The sequence below is a fragment of the Bombyx mandarina genome, chromosome 13 (assembly GCF_030267445.1).
Source record: "Bombyx mandarina strain Sakado chromosome 13, ASM3026744v2".
NCBI classification, from domain to species: Eukaryota; Metazoa; Arthropoda; class Insecta; order Lepidoptera; family Bombycidae; genus Bombyx; species Bombyx mandarina.
In genome coordinates, this window is record NC_143220.1 from 3,699,480 (window position 1) to 3,721,753 (window position 22,274).

Genomic DNA, 22,274 nt, shown 5'->3' on the forward strand with positions numbered 1-22,274 from the left:
TCAAAATAATGACAGTAAATTAACCCATATATACACAGCTCGCTGAGTTTCTCGCCAGATCTGAGGGTCGCGTTTCCGATCCGGTGGTAGATTCTGCTTTTTTGTTTTTTTTCCTACCTATGCTGATGGTTTTGAGAGACTATATCAGCGTCACTGGGCGAGGAAGCACTGCTCCTTTTAGGGCCATGTTAGCAGCACTTTCAGTTTGAGCTCCGTGAGCTCACCTACACGTTAAGGCGAATCTGAAATAGCCTCTCAAGGCTATTAGCATAGGTAGGAGAATAAAAAGCATTTTGTAAATACTAGCTTTTAGCGCCACCTTTATCAGATTTTGTGGGCTACTGATTAAGAGATGCCCACTATCAACCTTGATTAGTCTGTGCTTACCTTGTTTTAAGTGTATAATCTATGCCTTGTACTGTCATGGTGCCGTATGTCCGTGGGCCTTATTATTTTCAATTCATTCTCGCAGAATAATGTTAATTTGACCTTAAATCAAAACATGTCATTACGGGAAACTCTTAAGGAACTGGGCTGGTAAATTAATTAGCGCTTTAAATTTATTGATGTTATTTGCCACCGTGCTTTTAGATCTAAAGTAAGGGTTTGGTTTTTCCAGGCATTTGACCGAAGAAGGCATCGATACGATAACCGAAAATGGTCAAATTCAAGATGTAAACATTCTTAGCAAAAAAGCTTTAGACGTAAGTATTAAATCTAATTGGATTCGCAACCCAATTTCAATAATAACCAACTAAACATACATGACAATTTTCAAATTTGTAGTACGATTTGAGAGACATCAGCGAAGGATCGTTACCTGAAGACTTTGTCAAGGATCCGTCTAAATTAGAAAGCCCCGTTGTTGTTCAAATTCAGAAGATTAGGAATGTGTCAGCTCCTAAAGCTAATGAAGAATCAACATCTGCCCCACGGATGTTGAAGCTAACCCTGCATGACGGGAAAGTAACGTGTACAGGTCTAGAGATAAGTCATATACCCAGTCTAAGTATAAACACCCCACCTGGAACTAAGTTGTTGCTGAAGAATGAAGAGCTAGAAGTTTGTCACGGAGTGGTATGGCTCACCCCATCAGTGATATCTGTATTGGGCGGAACAGTATCTCATATGATTGAAAAATGGGAACTGAACAGAAGTCTTGCCAAACACACAAGAGGTAAGCAAAACAATAAAATAAACTTTTATTTAATCAATTTTATTCAGCAATTAAATAATCTAAATGTTATGTTTTTGCAATTAATATTATTCCTAAAGTGCCAGTACATCTCACTCTTGCTAGAACTTGTTTCTAGTTAATTTACTTAATCAATATGAAACTAAGACTCTGGCCGATAGATAGTGGTGCCATATTGTGGTTCTTGAAAAAATAAACTTTACTAAAACAAATATATTTATTAATCTTTGGACTGCCCTAAGTCAGAATTTTGTTTTTTGTCTTATGTTCATGTTGAGAATAGAGTTTTTTTTAATTTAATTTTGAAACAGGAACATGCTGTATTATAGTAGGTAATTGTCAGATATTTAGCATAAAAAGTAGTGTTGTCCTTATAGAAAAATGAATTTCAGTTTCGTCTTTCCATTAGTATAACAGACACTATTATGTTTCAGAAGAAATATAGTGCAGTAGAATATCTGCAGAACTCTTGATTTAGATCATATATTGCTCATTAACATTTGTTCACCTGTTGCTTGCTTATAATCATGGATGTGTTAGAGTTACTACTAGCTAAGGACCATAACCCAATACTTATACATAACAAGTATTAAATACAGTCCTCTGTTAGTGTGAAAGTATTAAATACAGTCCTCTGTTAGTGTGAAAGTATTAAATACAGTCCTCTGTTAGTGTGAATGTAGATGGGATAGCTTCTCAGGTGCTACTTGTCTGCATAGCAGTGTGGCACTATGCACAATTTGCATGATGTGGCTGACTGGCTTCTGTTTTTACTGCTTAAACGGGTGGACAAGGGTAGACAGCGGCTTGGCTCTGCCCCTGGCATTGCTGACGTCCATGAGTGACGGTGACCACTTAGCATCTGGTGGGCCGTATGCTCGTCTGCCTACAAAGGCAGAGCCCACCTAGTAATGAGTGGTTACTTGAGCCCATAGACATCAACAAAACAAATGCGGCCACCCAGCTTGAGACATGTGTTCTAAAGTCTCAGTTTTTACAGTGTAATTCTTAAGGCTTCCCCACCCTTTAAACCGAAATGTGTTACTGTTTCCTGAAAGATAAACAAAACACAAAAAAACACAAAGACACAAAAAAAATTTGTTAAGTTAATGCAATTACTTTAGTACTCTGGCATCTACATAAAAATTGCATTTGCTATTTAATTGTGTTAGAGATAGTTAGTGTTAGAAAGATAAAATGTTTATAAATTAAAAGCTGATATCCTTATGATATTAATTTCATTCTGATAATAGGAGGCATAGGAGCTGAAGGAGGCCCTCCACCATGGATTCCATTTGGACAGAGATTAGAAGCTCTTTCTGTGGACAAACAGTTCAAAAGTCTACAAGAAGCTGCCAAACAGGACAATCCAGAGTTCGAGGCTCAAAGAAAAGGTGCTATTGCTGAGGCACAGAGGATGTCTGGTGTGAAAAAGGCATGTCCTTAATATTTATTGTTTTATATTGCCTTTGCAGGCATACAACATTTGGCGTGTAGCCCACCTGATTATAAGTTATTACCATCACTCATGGAATTGGCAAGACTAAGGGCAGAGCCAAAACACTACTTGCTGCAAAGATGATTAAGTAAAAATGTTTCTTTTTACAGGTTTTTGGTGGTGGAACTAAACCTTTACTGGACGCAAATGTTCAAAAGATTGTAGATGCAGGGTTTACAGAGGAACAAGCAGAAGCAACATTAAAATATACCAAGAACAATGTTGATAGAGCACTTAAGATATTGCAGAAAAGAGACAACTCTGAAAATAGGAATAAAGAGAAACCACAGAAGGAACAAGATCCAGTGAAGCGTAAAGGTCGCCACAAGGAATCTGGTGATGAGGATGGTGTGCCTGTGAAACCATCAGGAAAAGTGTCATTGTTTGACTTCTTAGAAGATAAATTACCAAATGTACCAGAAAAAGATAAGAATATGCGACAAAATAATTCTAGTATGGAAGATAGATATGACAGAAGCCAAAATAGAGAAAGAAATAGTAATAGGAACCGACATGGCTCAAGACATGAAGGGGCCAACCGAAATCGGTCAGACCGACGCCATTATTCCAACGACAACTTGTATTCATCTTATAGAGAAGATAGAAAATATCAGTCGCAAAATGAGAAACCACCAAGATTTCAAAAGATACAAGAGGAGATGAACAAACATCATCAAAACATGAACATGCCATATAACAACACTTATCAACAAAATCAATACAAGGATAGACATATGAGAAACGATCGGAACCCAAATGATAGAGGTCCGCAACAAAATTATAATCACAATTCTAGTACAATGGATGGCTTGGTTGATGCTACATCCAAATTGAATCTATTAGCAAACCAATCGAGAATAGATGAACAACAAGTGCATAACTACCAACAGCATACAGATCAAAGCTACCAATCTAAGCAAACCTATCCATCAAATCATAGTCAAGATATACCACCATTCAGAAGGAGTAATGATTTACATCAAGACGGATACCAACGTAGGCAACAGGTGCCCAATGGATATATCGAGCCGCAACATCCTACCATATACTCAAGTTATCTCAGCCAGGTCTTTACTTTCTTATTACTAAATGAATAGCTTATTGACATTGATGGCCTGTTGATGTTGTTTATGGGTGGCCTTAGTCATCATTTAAAATACTAGTTGTTAACTGTGACTTCTCCCATTCAGTCAAGGGAAAGCAATGTTTCTAAGTGCTGCATTATATTTCTAAAAATAGTAAATTTGTTTCCTGTTGAAATTAGATGTTTTTTCGGGACAAAAGGTAGCCTATGTCACTTACTTGGTCTACCCATTACATTTAAAAATAATGTCAATCTATTTTTCATTACGACATCAAAGAAGGACAAACAAACACACTTTCACATTTATACCATTAATTTGGATGAGGTTTACCTCTGAATTGTATTCTAATAAAATTGTCTCACTCTTTGTACTCCTTTAATTGAGTATATTGAGGGTTGAAAGGCTAATTGGTTTAAGCGACATTTCGTTTAATACACCACACTTATCTTTGCAATTAAAGGTGCGTTTTAATTGGTATCGGCATCAATAGTACGATGTTTTAATCAAAGTTCAATTAAGTTTACCTCTGTTCGAATAGTTGAAGTTTTTTTGTTATATTTTTTTTTATTTTAACCTTGGCAACTTTTTGTAATCTTTTTTTTATATAGTTTAGATGGGTGAACGAGCTCACAGCCCAGCTGGTGTTAAGTGATTACTGGAGCCCATAGGCATCCGCAACGTAAATGCGCCACCCACCTTCAGATATAAGTTCTAAGTTCTAAAGTATAGTTACAACGGCTGCCCAACCCTTCAAACCGAAACGCATTACTGCTTCACGGCAAAAATAGACAGGGTGGTGGTACCTACCCGCGCGGACTCACAAGAGGTCACCTACCACCAGTAAAAATGCAAAAATGTTGCTTAAACCAAATAGTCTTTAACCCGTCGATATAAAGTTTATTTTATGTTACAGGGCGGTTACGGCGCTCGGCAGTACAGTTACGCTGGTAGAGCTGGTCCGTTCCTGCCGGGCTCGCTTCTCGGCTTCCAGAACGCGGCAGTCAACGAGCAGGCCCGCGCCATGCTCGGAGTCGCTGACATCAACTGGAAGGTCGGCGATCGCTGTCTAGCGTTATATTGGGAAGACAATAATGTTAGTATCTCATCAACTACTTATGCACATATCGATCGCTTCAAGCAAACTGAGAATAGGCACATACCAATTTTTAACATTTACACATCTACACGTGTACATTAATTATAAGTAACTGTATGGATTAGGATCTTAACGAAGTCGTCGTGGCCTAAAGGATAAGACATCCGGTGCCATCGTATCTAGCGATGCACCGATGTTCGAATCTCGCAGACGGATACCAATTTTTCTAATGAAATGCGTACTTAACAAATGTTCACGATTGACATCCACGGTGAAGGAATAACATCGTGTAATAAAAATCAAATCTGCAAAATTATAATTTGCGTAATTACTGGTGGTAGGACGTCTTATGAGTCTACACGGGTAGGTGCCACCACCCTGCCTATTTATGCCGTAAAACAGTAATACGTTTCGGTTTGAAGAGTGGGGCAGCCGTTGTAACTATACTTGAGACCTTAGAACTTATATCTCAAGGTGGGTGGCGCATTTACGTTGTAGCGGTGGGTGGCGCATTTACGTTGTAGCGGTGGGTGGCGCATTTACGTTGTAGCTGTCTATGGGCTCCAGTAACCACTTAACACCAGGTGGGCTGTGGGCTCGTCCACCCATCTAAGCAATAAAAAAAAAAAAAAAAAAAAAACGACGTTTCCAATTTCAGTTCTACGAAGCCGAGATAACGGGCGTCTCCGCTAATACAGTTGTAGTTAAGTTCTGTGCATATGGTAATCACGAAGAAGTACTGAAATCCAACTGTCTACCATACCCTAATCAACGTAAGCGCTTATAATCTTAACCCAATTATTAGATTATGTAAAATTACCTAGATTCACGAGCCAAAACGCAAGTAAAAAATAGAATTTTGAAATTTTAATTGCACATTTTTTTGTTCACATCAGCAATGTTTGTTTTTCTTTAAATTATATTTTACTTTAAGAAGCGCAATAGTTTTATTGTTATATAATTTTGCGAATTTTCTTTTTCTGTTCTATTTATTAAACATCACAGATAGTTTAGTAGTGTAATAAAAATATCATTGTATACATTATTATTATTTTTTATTAACAAAGCGTTGTGATTAAATTTGTTCCTAGAGGTGGGCGTTGACCTTTGACCAGTGTGAGACTAACGTAGGCTCGGAGATGTCTTATTGTATATCAAAGAAATAGATAAAGCCCTAAATTAGGATTCCCTTTACCACGGGAACTACAGACTGAAAAACATACTTTATACTTTTAAATGTGCACACGTATAAATATTAAACAGCCAAAGTGCAAAAAAAAGACTTGTTCATCACAAGAATGTTGTCCGATCCGGGAATCGAACCCGCGACCCTGAGCCCAGCATTTAGTACCGCTAACTACTGCTATACCGAATCGGCCTGTCATTTCTTCCTCTCTATCCTTAAGTGCCGCGAAAATTTGATGCCCAAGATAAACTCAAGAACGACGGAATTTCTGTTCGTGAGCACATATACGTAGCGTAGATTGTACATGCAAATAAAATTGTTAAACTTTTTCGTGTGCCTAGTGCTATATCTTTCAACAAAAACCTTATTGTTCATTTTGTTCAATCCTAGAAACAGAAGTTGTTCAAAAACATGAAAATGTAACTCTCATGAAACAACTGATGAACAATTCACTTTCTATGATATGATGAAAAATTCACTTTCTTTTTCAGTTAAATGTTTATGTACAATTCAGATTATTTTATAATGATCAACTTCATGGTCAACTCGTTCATTTTATATTGGTCGAAGGACGTTGTAATCATAGCAGAATGAATAAGCGAAGTAACTACAATCTTTTCACAATGTTCACAATCGTTTGAATGCAATTAGAATGCCCAGGCAGGTAACTACAGTATTCAGCCGTGTAATTAAAATAAATACTCTTGCAATATCAGAAGAAGAAGAAAATTAAGTTAACGTAGAAATAGTGTTTTTGGGCTTATTTTATACGAACACAATATTCTGGGAGAACACAGCGTCAATAGTTTAGTGGACTAGCTTTCGCTTACCGGAAAACGGTTCTCAAAGTATATTTACGTAATTCGACAACGACCCACCACTAGTTGTGTAAAAAAATGTTGTGTTATTTACAAGTAATAATAATCATAAAATTTTGTATATTTTATTTTTGTAGTTTGAATTTTTCATCAATCTTTTTTGTATTTAATGCACGTGCAATTTGTGTGTTTAAAACACACGAAGCGAGCTTAAAGATGTATGTGAGTTGTGTATGTGCAGCGGCGAGTGTGAGCGGCCCTTACGTACCGGGCGGGGTGGGCGCGTATTCGCGACAACACTTGTAGTGGCAGCTCCGCCCCGAGGTCGCCGACTCGAGCACTCAACACACCGACAACCAAACAGACTACGTTCGATATAATTTAAAAAGCTCGACTTGAAACGCGTCCTTTTCATAAATTCACAGCGGAAAACGAATGTGAATTTTATCGAGAAACGCTGGACTTTCTAAAAACATTGTAGTGGTAATGTAATTTGTAAATACATAAATTTATATAATATTTTTATGTATTTCTAATTGATAATTTGATTGATTTAAATGCTAGCGGAACAGAATCCCTGTGCTCGCGCGCACCGCGAACCCGAGCAGTGCGCGCCAAACTTCATTACGTCACAAGCTGTCAAAACTGACAAAATTTTTACACTTTAAGTAACTGATTTCTAATAAAGTATGTTTTTTTGTTCCTATATAACTACAGAACATGATTCACGGAGGAATTTAGTAGGATTTTAATAATAATTCAATACCGATACTACATGTGGGATGAATTGTATGAGTTTGAAAATTGTTCATTTTGTTTCTGTTTGTCATGTTCGATTCCGGTATAGGAAAGTGGCCTTGATGTTAATGGAGTATTTACCAAGACTTTAGTTCTAGTAAAGTATAGAAGCAAAAGTTTTGTACCTAAAAAGTTCCCATAAAGGTTGCGTTTAGACTTTTCCGAGTGTTAAGCGAAAATGTAAAGTCATCAATAATATCAGACAAACGAAAGTGAACGAAGTCAATGAAAAAAAAAACCGTTTAAACTTTACACGTGACGAAATGAATATTATTAATATTTGCTATTTTACATGTTGCTGTTTTACCTAAATTGGATCAGACTCTGGGAGATGTGTTTCGGTCGTTTGCCTGCGCAAGTTACTGTGTTAAAATATATTTGTTGCCGTTTAAAACTATAACAAAAAAAAAACGCTAACATGAATATAAAAAAATGTTTGATCTACACTTAACTAATGTAGATCATACATTTTTTTTATATTCATGTTTTAAACCACGTTTTTATTTTACGATGTTTTATTTACCAGGTGTAGACCATAAAAAACAGAGACAGAAATGTTCCTAACGTCTTATCTACGTCATACCTAATTAAACTAATTTTGCTATAGACTTAAAATATTAAATAATTATATGACCTCTCCGTTTCTGCATTTGCATGTTTGTATTTTATTCGGTTTTAAAAAACTACTTTTACTGTTTAATCTCGTATTTATTATTGTCATATTATTGGCGAGTCTTTGCGTACCTTGCAGTTGTCGTGGTCCTGACGAAGGTTTTGTTCGTCGACATTCGCTTAATGTGCAACTACCGTCTTAATTCCTATATTAATAATTTGGAAATAGTAAACGCGATATTAAAACGTAAAAAAAGGTTTATAATTTAAATTTTCTATGTTTTTTCACAAGTACCCTCATAAGTACCTACATGAAAATGAAAATGTTTAACTTCTTCGTTTCTGAACGGATTCAAAATATTTTGAATACCGATAGATTTCCGTTAAAAAATATTTGTTAATCATTATAAATAAGTTTATAAAAAATTTGAAGTTGCATTAAGGCCATATATACCGCAGTTGACAATTCAACAGATATTTCAGGGAGTAACATTACTAATTAGTTTTTGAAACATTTGATATATTTTTGTTCTTTAGTTTATTCCTTGAGAAAACGGGACAAAAATCAGTGTTTTATGTATATAATTTGTACATTGACGCTTGCTTTGGAGTTTGATTAATTTTTTGGAGCGAACACGTCAGCGCGCATTTTCTTTTCATAATAATGACATTTTTAATAACTTGTATAATTTAATTGTACATACAATAGTTAAACAAATTAGGAAAACTAATCGTTTTATACCAACAAAACAATTAAAAACATGAGTATATACGTTAAAATTTTAAATGAAAAATTACATAATATTTCTCTTATTCTTTATTTAAGGCAAATATGCTTGTCGTTGCTTTAAGTATTTTTATCATCTGTGAAAGTGTAACACGTAATAATAAGCAAATACCGACGTGTGTTTATTTATTTATAAATACAGTAAAAGGTCCTTTTTCGCGCTTCCTTCATTCGTGTTTCCACTATTCGCGGATTAAAAGAATGCGACCCAATTCCTATATTTACGGTTAATTTTTTTATTCACGGATCTAATCGGTACACTGGTACATAAACATTGATAATAAGGATTCCATTAATTACGTATCTAACCGAATACACTCTGTAAACACGTCGTCAAGACAAAAAAGTAAGATAGACCTTATTACAAGTATGTCTAAAGTATGTTGTTAAATGATATCGCCATAGCGTTATCGCGTTACCATTCTAGTACAGTTTCTGTATTCGCGGCGTATTTACGGAACATATACACCGCGAATAAAGAGCTTTTACTGTATTCGTAATTTTATCCGATTTGGTTGTCCGTTGTTTCTCTACGATTAACACCTATAAGTTACGACTCAAGTGACACACGGTATTTTGGTATTTAAGGCGATTTTGTTGGAAAACGATTCAGTACGTCGTCAATCGCGGCAGCGTTGCAACGTGTAGCTTTGTAATAAATAAATGTATTTTGTTGTATATTTAGCGCAATGGAAAAATGGAAAAAATATTGTTTTATTTTATACTTGTTTTATAATTTATCTCTCTAAAAAAGGATCATTTAATGTTCTAACTTGTAAACGTCTACTTACTTGATTCTAACAAATGAATTGAAATTTGTTTCTATGCATTCATTGGTGATGTTCATCAATTCATAATTGAAGACATGCGTGGGATAAGGAAGGGGCTAAGTATTTTTGAGTTTTTACATTGAATGAAAGTGTTATGTGCCTATAAACCATATTAGACCTTAAAGCTCCTGATTAAAAATATATTTTTAGAAATTGCATGTGATTAAGGAAACCATGCACGAAGAAACAGTACAAGTAACCAAAAGTTTGTGGCCCGTTTTCTCTAAATTAACAAATTGTATCATATCCCTTTCAGCCACTCATGTCTTTAATTGTGAAGTAATTCCAAACGAATACTTTGTTTAATCAAATTAACAAATTGCGGAAACGGCTTAAGACTTCATAAAATCGTTTATTAGAGTTTTATGAACAACGGTAATCGATTCCTTCAAGTTGTTCAAATTGACAAACTAAAAAAAAAAACTAATTTTACAAATGTGAAATGAACTGTGTATAAAACTTTAATGAAATAAACTGTGAATTTATATTGTAATGCCGTTTGGTTTAAATGATAATTTGGAATGAACCGAGCTGTCTGTCTACGGAATCTAATAATAATTTAAAAGAAGCAAATATATGTAAGCCGAGTTATAATTTTTTACTTCCACCCTCGCTCGCTCGTTCACCCATCTAAGCAATCAATAAAATAAAAAAAACTATGCTAAACTTCAAGGTAATTTATTCTATAGTGTTGCCATAAATTTAAACAAACTACTAAATGTACCGGGAAGAGAAATAATCGTACCATTATAAAAAGTACGGTAAACTTTTATTTACTTCGTGTGGTTGATATAAAAGAACGTTAAGTGTTTCGTTGTCGTAACGATTAATAGCATTAAAATAAAAGCCAAGAAAAACATGTTTATGTAATATTTTTTTTAAAAAGTTATTTGCCCATAATTATGAAATTACTTAACTACTTATGTCTCAATTATTTTAGCTCGAGATATATTTAACGTTGTTTAATCCGTTAAAAAACTTCGTTAGTAAGAAATCAGTTAAAAAGTAAACAAAATAAATTGTGACGGCTATACTGAACTAATTTGTGTTAAAGTGATTAACATGGCAACACTATTGACAGAAAAGTATAATATTTTTGGTTAAAGATCAACCTGTAATTTATTTGATCGGCATTTCATAGTTATCTTTATTGTAAAAAAAGGCTAAATTATTATGATGTCAATTTAATTAAAGAATAATAATTAGAAAATAAAATTTGCTAGGTATATACCTAATTTGTATAATATTTCTGTCGCTTGAACCAAACGGCCTCTGCGTTAAACTCATAGATTCCCTAACATTAAACTTATGGTTTTGTTATCGTTGCATCGTAATTTGTAAACCAAAGCTCAATTACAAGTAAACGTTTAGTTTTTAGGTGAACAAGTCGCGGGGTCTCGCACACATCGACACGATAAGTAATTTTATACGTACATTTGTAAACCATTTGAATAGTAACAGTAGATTGGGTTTCATAAAAAAAAAATGGGCTTAAGGGAAACAGTTTTTGAATAAGCTTCTATTGTTGTAACTTGGTGTTTTGGGCATTCTTAATAATAAAAAAAAAGTTTATTTTCTATTGAATATATGGGTGGACATTCTCGCTGTCCACCCAGTGTTCTCAGAGCCTATAGACATTACGACGTGAACGCCGTCATCCACTTTGCGACATGAGGTCTAAGTGCAAATCGTAAAACGACTGATGATATCGGAATTTATGAATTTTAACTGACCTTTCGACCGGATCTTTTTTTTTAGTTATTTTTTAACATGAGTGGATCGCGCTATTGAGCTAATGCAGTATACGCTGATGGTAACATATAACAGAGCCATTGAAGAATCGATAAAAACAGAAAAAAAACATTAACCATAAATATTGTCTAATTTTTTTCTGTTTAAATATGAATATATTAATCATCAATTTCGATCATCAAAGATGCTATTTATGCATTGAACAATTAAATAACTTCATATGTAAATAGATAATCAATTGTTTGGTGCGATGTGTGCCCCATCCCTAATTATTTGCGAAGCATTCGATGCGATTTGTACGAAACAGTTCTCCGTTCAGTTTGAGTGGACTTTTATTAACAAAAGTGTAATAAAAAAATGTGTAATATATGTTGTTTTAATAACCCGTGCAACGAATGAATTTATTTAAATCGCAGATAAAATTAGAATAATATAATATAAATAAAAAAAAAAATACTAATGAAATTTGAACAATATTAATACTAATATTGTTGAAATTTTACAAATACTCGTTAAGCCAGTTATACCTCAACTCCATGTAGACTGTAAGTTGGTGTACCTAATATACAGTACAATAAAGAATGTCTATCAGAATAAGAATATCTATCAGATTTACATGCCTGAGTGAATATAAAGTTTTAATATCTTAATTATTCACGATGAAGTACATACAGTACATAAGTTTAAATCATAAATTAATAAAAACTATTTAAATATCTCAAGTTGGAGCTTTACGTCCGACGTGATCGATAAAGGAGTAAGCTTGGTCTTAATTTCATTCTTATAGGGCTGTTTTACTTCTTAAACCCAAAAAACACGATTGCTTCCCGCCCGAAAGAGGTAAGACGCTTAATCAGTCCCATTAGTCTTAGGTATACAACGTAAACGGCCTAAGTATGTTGCAAACCTAGGTGTTATGACGAAGCCACTGAGTAGAGACTCTAATTCAATAGTTACATCTTGAAGTTCAGTAGAAAATCCACCTGAAAGTAGAAACTCAATAGCATTCGTAGTTCGTATTTCTCGTGAAACGAAAACTGTATTAGTTTTTTGTAAGCCTTTTCCACTAGACGTAACTTAAGGTTTTACGACCTAACTGCTTACCGGAGCCTGCTGACATCAAAACCTGAATGCAACTATCCATCTTGAGAGACGATATTATTATGAAGTTTTATTAAATAGACTAGTATCATGCCTAGTAAAAAAGATGTTCTAGGGGAAAGTTGGGTAAAAGAACAAGACAAGCTATTATTAAGTAAAGTCGTTGGTAGTTATTTTAGTTGGCCGGGATCTTGTACTTAAATGTATACTTCAGTGGATGAGTACAGTAGTATAAGATTCTCGGGTCTGAGTGGTCAACGGGCCTAGATTGGCATAATGTATAGATGGATAAGTTTTTTGGGCCAGGAGGTAATCGCCGTATTCCCTATGCGTGGGTTGTGGTACGTGTTCAAAAGACTAAAATCTTCTATCTTTCAACAACCCATGTTGGAAACTTTAATGAAGCAAAACTCAATCGAGGCAGGTAAGGTGAAGTAATTAGTTCGTAGCTCATCTGTCTGGCCTGACATCCTATAAAGACGCCTGACCTGCGATTGTCTGCCCTACGACTACCGGGCCACTACATCGGTGGGGCATTGAAAGTTCTTTCTAACTCACAGCTAATTAGATGTTGAACGCTTCCATCACAATGATGCTGCCAAACTGTACAGATTATTTTTTAATCTCAATTGTATTTGAATAAGCTTACCATCCCTACTGGGACACATTATACCTTAGTTGTATGAGAGAAATAGACTGGACATACGGGTTCACAAAACATCCGAATCTGAGTAATTATGCATTTTCTGTGCATTTTTTACATTTGGCATGATGGCAATGTGGTTATTCTTTGATCATGAGTTAAGACGGACTGTCATGTGGCATGATAGATATTAATATTTGATAATTACTAATCTCCACTGTTTTACTTAAACCACATATTATTAGTTTTCTTCGTACATACATACACCGTGCAACAAATGGCAATACCCAATGAACTTAAATAAATGATTTAACTGCATATCGCGCACCTGACCTAAAAGCGTATTCATTAGCTTGTAAACTAAGCCTCCGAAGGTTGTGCTATGGGCTGGATGGTGGGGCGGCGCGCCAACTGACTAGTTGCAAGTTGACTGTGCCGCATGGAACACGACACCTTACGCGAATCGAATGAACTTACGTGAGCTGGCGACGCGACAAGTAAGAGTGATGGTAAAGTGAAACCGTATCGTTAATAATATAGTAGTACTCAAGAAAACAGTGTGACTCACCTCGAAACGGCGCTTCCAGGTGGAATGTTTACGTTTTTTGTTAAGATTTGCCATCAATGAACTTGTGTACGAATGCAAACAACTTTCAAAATAACCGTTAACAACATTCTTGGATTTAAAAGCGTAAGTACAACTGCCGTGTTATAGATAAAATGAAGAGTAAACGCAACTTTCACTCACATTATCTTTGATCTATAGAATGTGTTAGACCTTGTTTGCGGCATCGCCTTGAGTTGGCGTACCTCGCGTAATGTGACTCGTCTCATATAAGTTGTAGTATCTACCTACTAGTATCTGACAATTCTAGTAAAGATCATTCATGCTTGACATTAATACCAAAACAATTATGGAACTGTTTATTTTGCATAGGTGTTCTATGATGTTCATTTGTTGGGATCTATTTAAGTATCATTTAGTAAATTATCTTTTTTAGTGTGGGATTCTCGTTCTTCGTATGATTTAATTGTGGAATAGAATATTCTGTAATTGTTGTTGTTAATCGAAAGTCTTATTTTTTGATCATCTGTGCCGTTTATTAACTGTTAATTCTATTAAAGAACACGATAGAAAATAATACGAGAACATTTTATAATGCGCTTCGTATAATGGAAGAAGACAATAAAACAGGGCACACTTCACGAAATATAAAAAAAGGTCATGAATACAAAGAGACAAAAACCGCAATGTTCTGGAGGTAAATTACTTGAATGTCATAGCTGCATAGATTAATTGTATGTAGCAATTAACATTTAATGTCGGTCATCGTGTTTCAACGAACAGTTTCAATGATAAATCACAAACAATGTCAGTAGGAAATTGAGGATGCCATTTAATAATTAAAGGATTGCCCAAGCTTCATGGTATTTGTGGCTTACATAAATTGTTCAATGTTACAGAATTTATTAGGCGAGTCTTAGACATAATTACAACTACTATTACGATTTAATCTCGTGTCTATTATTAAAATTTTACGTTATCCACGAACATTTGTTAAGTAAGTAACTGTAAAATGAAAATAATTAAATATAAAAATAAAAAATAAAAAGTAATTTTTATCAGCGTTTTTAGTTCTTTGGTAGTGCACAACGTTTTTCTCTGTACTGTGCTATTTTTACTGTACTTTTGGCTGCTGTTCATGTAATATTTATATTGATTGCAGTTCCTACTTCCATAATTTTGCAATACTGTCATATTTGAGATCAACAGATAGAAAAAAAAACATACGGTATACATCGGCTACTTACATTTTAAGCTATATTTAATGGCTCTTATTAGGTTAATAATACATTATTATGCGAATAAAACTAAATTAATTACTATACAATTATTCGATTAGCAATATTAAGGGGACTACCAAAAGGGAATTTGAAAAAAAGGCTTTTTTATTTTATTATAATTTCCAACGGCTTGAATTTATTTATTATTTGCTACAGATAAATACTTCTTACATACATATACTAGATACTTCAGGAAAAAATATTTTTTATAAATCTTTTTCCATGAAATTAAATAGTAAAATTACTGGATATTTAATCGTTAGATTTGGCCTACCTCGTGACATTAACTAGTCATTTAAAGCAGCGTTGTAAGAGTGGGATTTGCCATTGAAGGATATGATACAGGTGAAATTATTACTATGAAATTGTTATCATTCTCAACCATGTAAAACGTATATAGCTCAAAGCTACGCTCAAATAATTAACCTAGCTACTAAAACATTATGTAAATTAGGTATTCCCAAGAGGGCAAGAGATACTTTATCCGAAATAAACTGACATCTTAGACCCCCATAGCCAAATTATAATACTTTAAAAATATCTTGTTTTTTTTTTCTATTGATGCAAGTTACTTCCCGATTTAAAAACTTTGCGGTTGGTTATGTGATCGTGTGTCGCCGGGTTGTTTCTATTTCAGAATTACAATAGCTTTTGTTTGGAATGCTGTCTATAATTTATTTTAACCGATATTATAAACAATATAGTTTATCACTTGAAAATTAGCGGAGCATAATTCTCTTGGCCATAACTTAACAATAACTCCTACAGTTTCTCGCCAGATCTTCTCAGTGGGTCGCGTTTCCGATCCGGTGGTAGATTCTGCGAAGCACTGCTCTTGCTAGGGTAGTGTTAGCAACGTCCTCTGGTTAGAGCCCGGTGAGTTCTCGTTCGGAAGCGTTATTAGGCATTGAAATAGTTTCCTACAAATGACACACTTAGTGATAAAAAATAATTTCGATTTTTAAAAGCTGTCGAGGGATTTAAAGTAATTTCTCCACAATATTTGTATTATTGTAGTTTTAATATATCTTAATGCATTAATAGAATTTACAAAAACGATACGTAAAATGAAATAAACAATAGATATTTGTTACAATATTATTTACAATTTATAACAATTTTATTATTAGTATGAAATTAATTGTATCAGATTAGTATCTTGAATTTTTATATTGTTTCCTATTACGATAATTAAGGAGATAAAATTGGCTAAAATAAAAATAAAAATCGCAGTTAAATTATCTGTATTTTTCAATGTTTTAGAACGCGAACAAGGCAAAAACAACTCGTCACCATGTTCGGAAGAGGTCGCCAAAGTCATAGTTTTTATAGTTACGTGCTTAGAGAAATAAATAGCATATCATCTATTCAAACTATGGGATTTTTTGTTTACATTGTGTCCTAATAAAAGTAGCTATAATAACGTTAAATTGTTGCAGTAGCTTGTTTGGTTGACTTTTTCACTGTTGGGTAAAGGAGCTGACGGCTCACCCGGTAATAAGTGGTTATCGGAACCGTTAAGCAATCCAAGCACCTACATGAAGTCAATGTCTTGACTATATACCTCCTGTTGATTTGTGAATACATTTTTACTGTTCTTTCTTAGACGGGTGATCGAGCTCTCGGCCCACCTGGTGTTAAGTGCTTACCGGAGCCCGTAGATATCAATAACGTAAATGTCACCACCTATAATGAGACACGAGTTCCAAGTCACATTTCGGCAGCAAAGGCTACCCCATTCTTCAAACTGGAACGCATTATTACTGCGTCGCGGCAGCAATAGGTAGGATGGCAGTACCCGTGCGTGCTCACAATACGCCCTAGAATTATTAATTTCATAAATTATATTATTTTTCAAGTTCGATTTTTACTACACGAATTTCAAATGCTTACTGTACCTAAAAGTAAAGAAACCGTTTCCAAAGTGAAAAATGCAACAAATGTATAACAATAGACATTTGCAAATCTAAATATAAAATAAACTTGTCATTTTAGAGACTTAAAGCTTCGTAAAAACGGAATCAAAAACGAAGACAACAGTATAATATCGATTGAAAAAAAAAAGGTTCGCCGACCCCTCGAGTCAATTGATCTCTAACTGCATTGGTTGAGTGCAGCGCGCCAAACATTAATAAAATAATTTTCGCAATTTCTTATTGCTATCTGCTAAATTTTTTTTTAATTGTTTAAATGGGTGGACGAGCTCATAGCCCACTTGGTGTTAAGTGGATACTGGATCCCATAGACATCTACAACATAAATGCCGCCACCCACCTTGAGATATAAGTTCTAATGTCTCAGTATAGTTACAACGGCTGCCCCACCCTTCAAACCGAAACGCATTACTTTTTCACGGCAGAAATAGGTAGGGTGGTGGTAGCTACCCGTGCGGACTCACAAGAGGTCCTACCACCGGTAAAATATATAATAACTTCAGACATTCCTTAGATTTTAAAAACGTGGGGTATTTAAGATCTAAGGGACTCTTGAGTTCTATCTAATGCTTATTACTTTTTTTTTATTGGACAGAAGAGCAATGGGTATGGGTGGAGCGATGGACAGCTGTGGGAGGTGCATGAAGTTCTCTCTAATATGTATCAACGTAATAACATTGGTGAGTTCACAAGATTCTTATATGATGATCAAATTTAATTTATTAATTTTAAATTTATCATACACTTTTTTTAAATATATATTTGCTAACAATCACGCCACGTTAACTGGTCCCATGCTAAGTTCGTAAAGAGCTTGTGTTACAGGCACCAGATAACGGAAATAAATGTAAGATTTTTATTATACACATACATATCCATATACATCCATAACCCTGGAAAAGACATTTTATATTTATCATAAAAAATATCTTCCCTTGGCGGGATTCGAACCCGCGACCCCCTTGTGTGGTGACCATGCCACTTACCACTACACCAGACGGCAAATTAAACGTTAAACAACAAGTTATGGCATTCAACCACTCGAATGCATGGCATGATAATAATTAAGATATATTAATACGTGAAGCAAAAACTTTGTATCTCTTTTTACGAAAATTGCGCGGACGGAGGAGTATGAAATTTTCCACACTTATAGAGAATATAGAGAAGAAGTGCACAATGCTAAAATTTTTTTTAAATTATGCATAAAAGATACATTATATCAATAAAGAAAACATTACACACACTACATACCATGTATTTGACGCACACACGCATGCATACTATTTATTGTCAAACTTTTGTTCTTGACGTCTGTTGTCAAATTGAGATTATAATATATTGTTTGTCTTTGTTAATATTTTTTATAGTGTACATAGTCTTAACGAGATTTGTGATTATAGAGGTATAAAATACAATCATAATAGTGTACAATTTACAATTCCAATTAATTATAGTCGAATTTCGACTACTGCGGGACCTCTAGTTAAGATTAATATCGTGACCCTAATAATGAGGTTAAAGGGGAAACGTGTAATTTATAACGGGCAAATAGTTTTTAGTGCACGTTCCCAGTTAGAGTAACTTTAGTCAATGCGTTTTTTAAATGATGTATTAGTTAATTACGCTAGCCGACGGTCCGTTTTTTGTTAAGCGGTTTTTTGAGCACGTAGACAAGGATTGAACGCCGGTGCCCACACCGAGATTTGAGATCGAACTTTCTATTAAGTAATCTAACGGTTTTCTCACCCTCCAAACCGGAAAATACGTCTGGTTCGTGGTATTGACGACGCTGTATCTACCCTCACACAATACCCTCTCTTTAGGGGCTGTGTAAAATTATATGCACGGCCGGTAACTAATTACGTAAAATAAAAGCAGTTTTATGGGTTTCATTCTTATCAGACGACATTAAAACTTTATTGTGCAAGTTGTTCGTGAATCGTATCAGGTGATTATAACCTATTTTATAATACAAGTTTTAGGATAATTTAAATTAAATTAAATTAATATGTATTATTATTGTTTTATGTATTAAACATATAACAAATTTTAAATTTATATAATTTAATAATAATTTAAATTTTTAAAATTAATTATTAATTAAATAAAATTATAACTTAAAAAGAAATAATTTACATATTATGTATTCTTTGGTGCTATTTATCATTTCGTTACGAATCCGAACAGAACTAAACATTTTATAGTGATTCTTGCCCACTGAGTTTCTCGCCGGATCTTCTCAGTGGGTCGCGTTTCCGATCCGGTGGTAGATTCTACCGAAGCCCTGCTCTTGCTAGGGCCATTGTTAGCAACACTCCCGGTTTGAGCCCCGTGAGCTCACCTACAGGTTAGGGCGAAGCTGAAATAGCTTCTCAAGCCTATCATAGCATAGGAAGGAAAAAAAAAACTGTGATTATTATTTTTTTATTTTTATGTTTTTATTTTTTATAACTTAGATGGGTGGACGAGGTCACAGTCCACCTGGTGTTATGTGGTTACTGGAGCCCATAGACATCTACAACGTAAATGCGCCACCCACCTTGAGATATAATTTCTAAGGTCTCAGGTATAGTTACAACGGCTGCCCCACCCTTCAAACCGAAACGCATTACTGCTTCATGGCAGAAATATTTCATGGATCATTCATTTTTCCATTCATTAAGCTTGATGGTTTTTGAAATTCCAGATTGGCGGGGCTATAGCGCTGGCCATAGGACTATGGGTGTGGACGTCGCGTTCTTTCTCAAGCACTTTGATGAGCAACAACATGTTCATAGCGTCGGTCGGCGTGGTCGTGGCCATGGGAGTCGCCATAATGATCCTCTCGCTACTGGGATGTTGCGGCGCCGCTAAGGAAGTCAAATGCATGTTGCTCACGGTGAGCTTCATTAATTAATCATGATTACTACTAAACTCCTGTATCACCTGTTCTAACTTTTTTAGACGAATCCAGACATAATAGGTACTATACGAATTCCGCTTTAAAAAAAACCTTAAAAAAATAGTTTAAAAAACAAAAACAATACGCTTTTATAGAACATTGAACAAAAAAATATAAATTAAATTTTAATAATTTTGAATTAAAAATAGTGTAACAAAAACTAATTTTATTGTAAAAAAAGCGTGTGGTGCATGGTATTTTATTATAAATATTTCATGACCATATATGAGTAGAAGGGTTATTTTGATAATATCCTGAAAAGCACCTCACGCTTTTTTACAATAAAATCATTTTTTCTTACACTATTTTTAATTCAAATTATTAAAATTTATTTTCTATTTTTTATATAAAGTGTATTTTGTTAGTTTTCTTAAACTATTATTTATTTTTAATTTTTTAGTTGAATTTGGTTTTTTTTATTTTTTTTGTCAAAATTTTTTATTGTCATCGGTCCTTAATAAGAATGCCAAATTTCGAATTAATCCAACGTTTTGAAGGAGGTCAAAATCATGTTCAAAGATTCCGTTACATACATACGTCTGAAGCTAATAAAAGCGTATTAATATGTCGATCTTTAAAATTTATTAGATCAATGACGTAACTACACCGTAACTATTTTCTCATATTTTTACTAAACAATCTCTGATTTAATAGACTTAATAAATATATTATTGTTTTCAGTACTACATTTTAGTTTTCATCATATTCGTTGTGATGTTAGTGGGAGGGATCTTGCAGTTCGTGTTCAGAGAGAAGGTTCTAACAACCCTAGACCGTGAGCTGTACGCAGCTGTGCCCTATTATGGTGTCAAACATGAGTACACGAAATCCTGGGACGACACGCAGACCTATCTCCAATGTTGCGGAGTGAGAAGCCCTAATGACTGGCACGGGAATCTGCCGGAGAGCTGCTGCAGGGAAGCCTACCCTGGGAAGGTAATATCTCGATTGTTGTGGCCGCTTAGTTCAAATATGATGAGAAAAAAGTCGAATGTAAGCAGTAAATCGTAAGGTTGTTGCTCAACTTAAATGTCTTTAGTGATAGATTTAACCCTAAGTATTTACGTAAATATACAAATGGATTCCGTTTGCACCACTGTAATCCACAAATCCGGCAAGGGTTTTTTTTCATCTGTGCCCGAAGAAAATGACTACAATTGTTACCGTTTTTTTATTTAATTAATAATAATTGAAACTGATCTATTTGATAACGAGTTTAATAATTATTATTTCAGAGAATAGATTGCAAATCCAATCAAAACCCGACCACGATTTATGTCGACGGTTGCCTTGACAAGGTCATCGAGTTCCTGCGAGAGGACGCCGTGTATGTTGGTACTGCTGCCATCATTGTCGCAATTATAATGGTAAGTTACTTACTGTGGTAAGTTTTTTTACTGGTGGTAGGACCTCTTGTGAGTCCGCACGGTTAGGTACCACCACCCTACCTATTTCTGCCTTGAAGCTGTAATGCGTTTCGGTTTGAAGGGCGGGGCAGCCGTTGTAACTATACTGAGACCTTAGAACTTATATCTCAAGGTGGGTGGCGCATTTACTTTGTAGATGACTATGGACTCCAGTAACCACTTAACACCAGGTGGGCTGTGAGCTCGTCCATCCATCTAAGCAATAAATAAAAAAATGAGTCTAGTGCGTTAATTAATAAATTGATGTTGTTTTTTTTATGTTAGAGCAGTAATCTATTTCCGTTTCTCTCAGTGAAACCCTTGATAAACTGTAATATTATAGGTTTAAATTCATAATGCTATACAACGTTGCTTAATTACGGGCTGAGCCCACTCAAATAGTCACTATTCTGTCTCTTACTACCGTGAAGCAGTCATTTAAATAGTTAATCGATTTCATTTCCAGTTGCTGGCTTTAATACTCTCCTGTGGATTATTCGTGAAGATAGAATGACAGATTCGAAGATTTCATGACAGCTCCTAAAAAATTGATTGACGGTATGATTCGATGTAATTATTGTTATTGTTTGCTTTGTGTAATTAACAACGCACCGCGAAATTTATCTTCTGTATTTTTTTTATATAAATTATTTAAAGTAATACAAAAAAATAAAGTAAAAAACATTACGATGACGTGGTTTTATTAAACTTCTTGTGTGAAATATTTTTTTACTCGCAAACAGT

The 22,274-nt window shown here is 34.5% G+C and overlaps 2 protein-coding genes across 4 annotated transcripts; both read left to right on the forward strand.

Annotated features, from left to right (window-relative positions):
* Nucleotides 1-407: 407 nt before the first annotated feature.
* On the forward strand, nt 408-7,424 carry LOC114252520 (Tudor domain containing 3). The gene is made up of 8 exons (XM_028187009.2): nt 408-537; nt 620-704; nt 787-1,177; nt 2,449-2,630; nt 2,804-3,760; nt 4,692-4,871; nt 5,533-5,647; nt 7,120-7,424. Exons 1-8 carry the CDS (start codon nt 434-436, stop codon nt 7,182-7,184), a joined length of 2,079 nt encoding a protein of 692 aa, XP_028042810.2. The 5' UTR covers nt 408-433; the 3' UTR covers nt 7,185-7,424.
* Nucleotides 7,425-13,761: 6,337 nt separating this feature from the next.
* On the forward strand, nt 13,762-22,217 carry LOC114252690 (tetraspanin-9). Of its 3 annotated transcripts, none has more exons than XM_028187275.2 (6): nt 13,762-13,910; nt 17,776-17,860; nt 19,870-20,061; nt 20,806-21,060; nt 21,360-21,491; nt 21,997-22,217. In XM_028187275.2, the coding sequence occupies exons 2-6, from the start codon at nt 17,783-17,785 to the stop codon at nt 22,042-22,044; spliced, it is 705 nt and encodes a 234-aa protein (XP_028043076.2). In that variant the 5' UTR covers nt 13,762-13,910; nt 17,776-17,782; the 3' UTR covers nt 22,045-22,217. The 3 variants fall into 3 exon arrangements, with proteins under 3 accessions (XP_028043076.2, XP_028043075.2, XP_028043074.2); XM_028187274.2 differs by having other exon boundaries at nt 13,804-14,092; XM_028187273.2 differs by lacking the exon at nt 13,762-13,910 and adding an exon at nt 14,467-14,663.
* The last annotated feature ends 57 nt before the right edge of the window (nt 22,218-22,274 follow it).

What these genes read in the sequence shown, in the direction of transcription:
- LOC114252520 (XM_028187009.2), top strand. Translation starts at nt 434, where the DNA reads ATGTCCGTGGGCCTTATTATTTTCAATTCATTCTCGCAGAATAATGTT. An exon ending in TATATTGGGAAGACAATAAT is followed by an intron (nt 4,872 to 5,532) that starts GTTAGTATCTCA and finishes TTCCAATTTCAG; the next exon opens with TTCTACGAAGCCGAGATAAC. An exon ending in TCTACCATACCCTAATCAAC is followed by an intron (nt 5,648 to 7,119) that starts GTAAGCGCTTAT and finishes GTGTATGTGCAG; the next exon opens with CGGCGAGTGTGAGCGGCCCT.
- LOC114252690 (XM_028187273.2), top strand. Translation starts at nt 14,575, where the DNA reads ATGGAAGAAGACAATAAAACAGGGCACACTTCACGAAATATAAAAAAA. An exon ending in TCAAATGCATGTTGCTCACG is followed by an intron (nt 20,062 to 20,805) that starts GTGAGCTTCATT and finishes TATTGTTTTCAG; the next exon opens with TACTACATTTTAGTTTTCAT. An exon ending in GGGAAGCCTACCCTGGGAAG is followed by an intron (nt 21,061 to 21,359) that starts GTAATATCTCGA and finishes TTATTATTTCAG; the next exon opens with AGAATAGATTGCAAATCCAA.